The sequence below is a fragment of the Lactuca sativa genome, chromosome 5, assembly GCF_002870075.4.
Source record: "Lactuca sativa cultivar Salinas chromosome 5, Lsat_Salinas_v11, whole genome shotgun sequence".
In the NCBI taxonomy this organism is placed as follows: Eukaryota; Viridiplantae; Streptophyta; class Magnoliopsida; order Asterales; family Asteraceae; genus Lactuca; species Lactuca sativa.
The window spans coordinates 167,704,265-167,709,664 of NC_056627.2; the positions used below are offsets into that span (position 1 = coordinate 167,704,265).

A 5,400-nucleotide genomic window follows, 5' to 3' on the forward strand; every position below is an offset into this window, starting at 1 on the left:
TTGTTTTTTACCTTTATCTGAAGCACTAGTTCCTGCGAAATTCGTTGGCGACATTTTTTGTTTTATCAAGCTGTTGTTGTTCAATTCAACAATCATCGTTGAAGATTTGGGGCCCTTTCGAGGGTTTTTGATTGAGAAAAGGTTCAAAAAGAAGTTATGCGGAACTCATGTGAATTAAATAGATAGACTTAAGAAACGACGGTGTTTTATGAGACTACTCCAACTCATGTTTCTGATAGGAACAACATGATAAGTCTTGTACAAAGCATCCCATGCTAGCTTCCTACAATGTTTTGGATGTTGAGATTCTCCCAAAAATATTTTCTTCAATCAGCCTGATAAATGAAGAACAATGCTTTCTTGTCCTTCTGCTTGTTTGCTTGTAATTGAGTCACTTGTTGGGGTGTTTGTTCAATACCCCCTGCAGGTTCACGTAAGCCTTCTTCTACATTACTCCAAATTCCAGAGATTTATATAGAACCCTCATTTGGATACTCCGGTGATGGTAATTATTACCATTTAATTTTGATAATTGACAGTTATAAAAGGTTATAAACTTGTCAAACATAACAGTAACTAAAATATTAACTAATTTACATGTCATTCCATTAAACATAGTAATTAAATGTATAGTAATTAAACGAGGGTATAATTGTCCATCTTTTCAGTGAAAGGATAAACAAATATGTGGAAAAATCACCCCTTTACTAAAAGTTAAAGTAAGTTGTGGAAAATGATACAAAAAATGATGAGGTTAAATGTATACAATGCATATTCATCCACGAAAGTCTATACAAGACAACGTGTGTGGAAATTTTTGAAATCTTTTCTTCAATATTCGTGTTTATCTCTAGATAGTGTGTCTCCAAGCTCTGCTCGTTACTACTATAAATTTCCTCACTGTCTAGACCTTTTACTCACTGCAGTTATTCCAATTGTTCTCTGTATTTCTCATTAGAAAAAAATGGCAAAACCTTCTGTTGCTTTCTTCGCATTCCTTCTACTTCTCTTGGTTCTTGCTATCTCAGGTGCTTTAACTTTCTTTTAAATCTATTTTTGTAACTATGGATATATATTATAGGCGACAAATATTTGTCCACTTAATATTGTGGTTGATTAATTTTGTTGCAACTATATTTTGTTTGAATTATACAGATATAGCAACCGTGAAGGGAGAATTATGTGAGAAAGCCAGCAAGACATGGTCAGGAAACTGTGGCAACACAAGACACTGCGACGACCAGTGCAAGTCTTGGGAGGGTGCAGCCCATGGAGCTTGCCACGTGCGTGGAGGGAAACACATGTGCTTCTGCTACTTCAACTGTTCAAAAGCAGAGAAGATGGCTCAAGATAAGCTGAAAGCCAAAGAGCTCACCAAAGACGAGATTGAAGCCGAGAAACCACCACATGTTGAGCATCCAGTTGGACCCATTCATCCTTGAAAACCAAGCCTTATTTAAGTATGAATAAAGGAAAACTGCTTCGATCCTACTTGATGTATTAAGCATTTTCCATGTTGTAATTGTAACGTGTGCTTCATATGGAATCAACGGTTTATGATTCCATGCATGATATGATGATATAATAATTTTGTTTTTATAGTTTGTTTTGTTTTGAAACTTTAAGAACCAGATCCAGTTAACTTCGTAAAGAAGACGGTTGAAATTCCAAAACTCGCCTAAGGCTATGTGGTATCCTCACGGGTGGATTGTGTGTGAAAAGAACGACACGTAGATTTTTGACTATTCCACAACCAACCCACCAAGCTATGGAAATGGTGTTCACCGGTGGGTTGGTGGTGAAGAGAAAAAAAGAAAGAGAGAAAGAGAATGACCGATGTGAGGGAAAAATAAATGCACCAATCAAAAGGCCCGTCTTCATCCGTCTTCCCATCCACCAGACATCACTCCACACCCAAACCACCGCTACATGGGCCGGTGTTCACCGGTGAGTTGGTGTGCCACATAGGAAACTAACGCGTGGATTTACATCCACTCCGGATAGCCTAACACTCTAATAATATAGTGATTATACATTTGCTTTATTTAATAATATTTTTAAATATTTTTCAAAATAAATACATTTTAGAAGAAACTGAAATACATTTAAAAATTTAAAACCTCCAATAAATTTACAAAGTTAACTAATAGTTAAATAATCATAAAATTGATCTTCCATGTTTTTGGATCTATAAATTGGGATTGTAAATTGATTATTGATTGTAATATATATATATATATATATATATATATATATATATATATATATATATATATATATGGAAAAAATTTCGATTAATATCATATGGAAAAAATTTCGATTAATATCATAAAATTCCTAAGTTTTTAATGCATAATTGGAAAAAATCATAATATATATATGGAAAAAATTTCGATTAATATCATAAAATTCCTAAGTTTTTAATGCATAATTGGAAAAAATCATAATATATTTATTATTATTATTGCTATGATCACAATTTTCTCACAAAATTTTCACTCTAAACCATTTAACGAGTTTCATGGTTAACTTTTTTTCTACTTTTTGCAAAATTAGTCCTAAAATTAAGTTTAAAGTTTAAATTTGGACCCTGTAGTTTACAAAAAATTACACAACATGAATTTTTAACTTTATTTTTTATATACTTTATTTATTTCGGTTATATATATATATATATATATATATATATATATATATATATATATATATATATATATATATATATATATATATATATATATATAGGGAGAGGATCAAATGAGAACACCTAAAAAGTTGAGAACGTGAGAATAGTTCTGGACCAATCATTTTATAAGGATATATTAGTAACTTTATATAAATATTAATTAATGATTTCCTAAAATTTAGGGATAATGATTTTAATTACCTAGCGAAATTAATATTTCCTTTTAGTTAATGAAATATATATAAATATTTTTTTATGATTTTTCCCAAAAATTATTTATGACCGTTTCAAAAAAAATTACCAAAAAAAAAATAATATTTCCTTTTATATTAAATCTGAAAAGAAAATCTTAAAAAAAATATTATTTTCTACTATTTCACGTTTTTGTTTTTCAAAAAAAAATGAATAGAAATCCAATCCCAACTAAATACACTTCCAATCATAAATGAAAACATATCAAACTACAAATAATTCAATGCTTTTTTCATAATTTGAAAATAAAAAATAGTGTAAAAAGTATCATTTTTTCCTAAAATGAATACCTCTAATCATAAATAAATACACCATTCACATGAATACACTACTATTCATAAATAAATACAATCATTCACACACGAATACATTGCAATTCACAAATGAATACACTGTTATTTATAAATTAATACGCATTCTATCATAAATGAATACACATGTTATTCATAAATGAATACAACTATTCACATATAACTACAACGTTATTCATAAATGAATACACATGAATAAATTCATAGTAGAATGACCACAAAGCCCCTGCTTCCAAGAATTGACAAAATAATAAAAAAGAACTTCATTTAAGGCCTGCCAAATAAGAAAATCTTCAATCCTATCACCTCGCATATCAAACCATGCGCATAATTCATCAAAAAAACTTATATATTCCAAAAATGCCCTCGCTCTTTATCTTCCCTGTACAGTTAAAAAAATCTTTAATCCTTGTGAACCCACCCATCTTCTTGAATCTGTGTCGGCTAATCTGAGTCAACAAGAACCAACCCACAACCACCGCCATAGAATTCTTAAACTTATTCCCAAAATACCCTTCAGTCAAAAAATCCCCATATCGATCTCGCCTTGAACAAATAATTCTTCCCTCTTTCGCCATATAATTCTGATCCAACCAACCAATAAAGCCATCAGAAAGATCAAACCAGGACCAGACATGTTTAGAAAAAGAAAAGTACCAAAAATGCCCCTGGTTAATACCACTCCCAACCGAACGCACATAATCATCTACTTTTATTTTTCTTCCCACCCTCAGGCACCTGCGACAATAAGAAAGCATCGACATCACCCAAACACCCATCTAAACCTATTTATTAAACTTAATTGATTTACATTCAAAATAAAAAGAAAAGAGAAGAGAATCATTACCGATCGAAGCAACTGCCCCATCGAGACCCCTTCCCTCATTCCAGTCGAGACAGAAGAAGCGCCCTCCAGCCGTCATTGTTGTTTTCATTTTCTCACCCAACGATTGATCGCCTCCCTCCTCGTGGCTGTGTGACCACCGAACAGCTCATCTGCTCATACCGTGTGACACCACCATGATACAAACAATAAATAGTTTAAACATAAGAACTAGGGGTATTATTCGGTTTGGTTTTTCGGTTTTCGGTTAATACGGTTCGGTTTTATCGGTTTTTTTACATTATAAATTTAACCATAACCAAACCAAATAAGGTCCGGTTTAATCGGTTTCGGTTTATTCAGTTATGGTTTATTCGGTTCAGTTTAACGGTTAAACTGAATAAAATTCAACGCGTAAAAATAAATATTAAACTAAAAGAAAAAAAACTTATTTAACTATTACCAAACAAAGAAACTACATTAATATATAAAATATTATATTCAAGTTGTAGAGATAAGTTAATTTAACTTTAATCGTATATGAAAATGAAAGAAACAACTAAAAGTTATTTGATTAATTTGTTTTTGCTTTTTAATACAAAATATAAAACAATTATAACTTTTTATTGGTTAATAATTGAGAAAGTCATGGAAATCTTAGTAACTAATCAATAAATTTATATATATAAAAAGTTGATATATATATATATATAATATATATATATATATATATATATATATATATATATATATATATATATATATATATATATATATATTCGGTTTTTTCGGTTTAACCAAAACAATGAAATTTTAACCAAAACCAAACCAAATAAGGTATCCTTATTCGGTTAACCAAACCAAATAACCCGAACCAAATGAACCAAACTTCATTTGGTTCGGTTTGGTTATTCGGTTTTGGTTTTTTATGACACCCCTAATAAGAACCATGATACTAACAGTAAATAGTTTAAACATGTAACTGATATGTACGAGACATTATACATTCATAGATGATTACCATGATTATGTGTCGTATGTCCTGTTTCTACTAGATCAGATATATACTCTGTCCCACTAATCTTCTTTTCTTTATTCAATCGAAGTTGCAATAACCCTAAACCGTTAAAACAATGACTTGAATCTTGTGGAGCAAATGACTATCTCTAGTCCTATTACAGCATAAAATCCAATAATTAGCTAGTCGTTTTGCTGGTTTCCCAACCCCAAAAGACAAATAAAAACCTTCTTCTAACACATGAGATTTAATGTAGTTCTGAGGTTCAAAAAATTGATCAAAGAAATAACTAGTAAACCTGTAGGTTAAT

General features: G+C 30.6%; 1 protein-coding gene across 1 annotated transcript; it reads left to right on the plus strand.

Annotated features, from left to right (window-relative positions):
• Positions 1 to 869: 869 nt before the first annotated feature.
• LOC111919415 (defensin-like protein 19) lies at positions 870 to 1,601 on the plus strand. The gene is made up of 2 exons (XM_023914983.3): positions 870 to 1,028; positions 1,156 to 1,601. Exons 1-2 carry the CDS (start codon positions 965 to 967, stop codon positions 1,440 to 1,442), a joined length of 351 nt encoding a protein of 116 aa, XP_023770751.1. The 5' UTR covers positions 870 to 964; the 3' UTR covers positions 1,443 to 1,601.
• Positions 1,602 to 5,400: the final 3,799 nt, after the last annotated feature.

What these genes read in the sequence shown, in the direction of transcription:
- LOC111919415 (XM_023914983.3), top strand. Translation starts at nt 965, where the DNA reads ATGGCAAAACCTTCTGTTGCTTTCTTCGCATTCCTTCTACTTCTCTTG. An exon ending in CTTGGTTCTTGCTATCTCAG is followed by an intron (nt 1,029 to 1,155) that starts GTGCTTTAACTT and finishes TGAATTATACAG; the next exon opens with ATATAGCAACCGTGAAGGGA.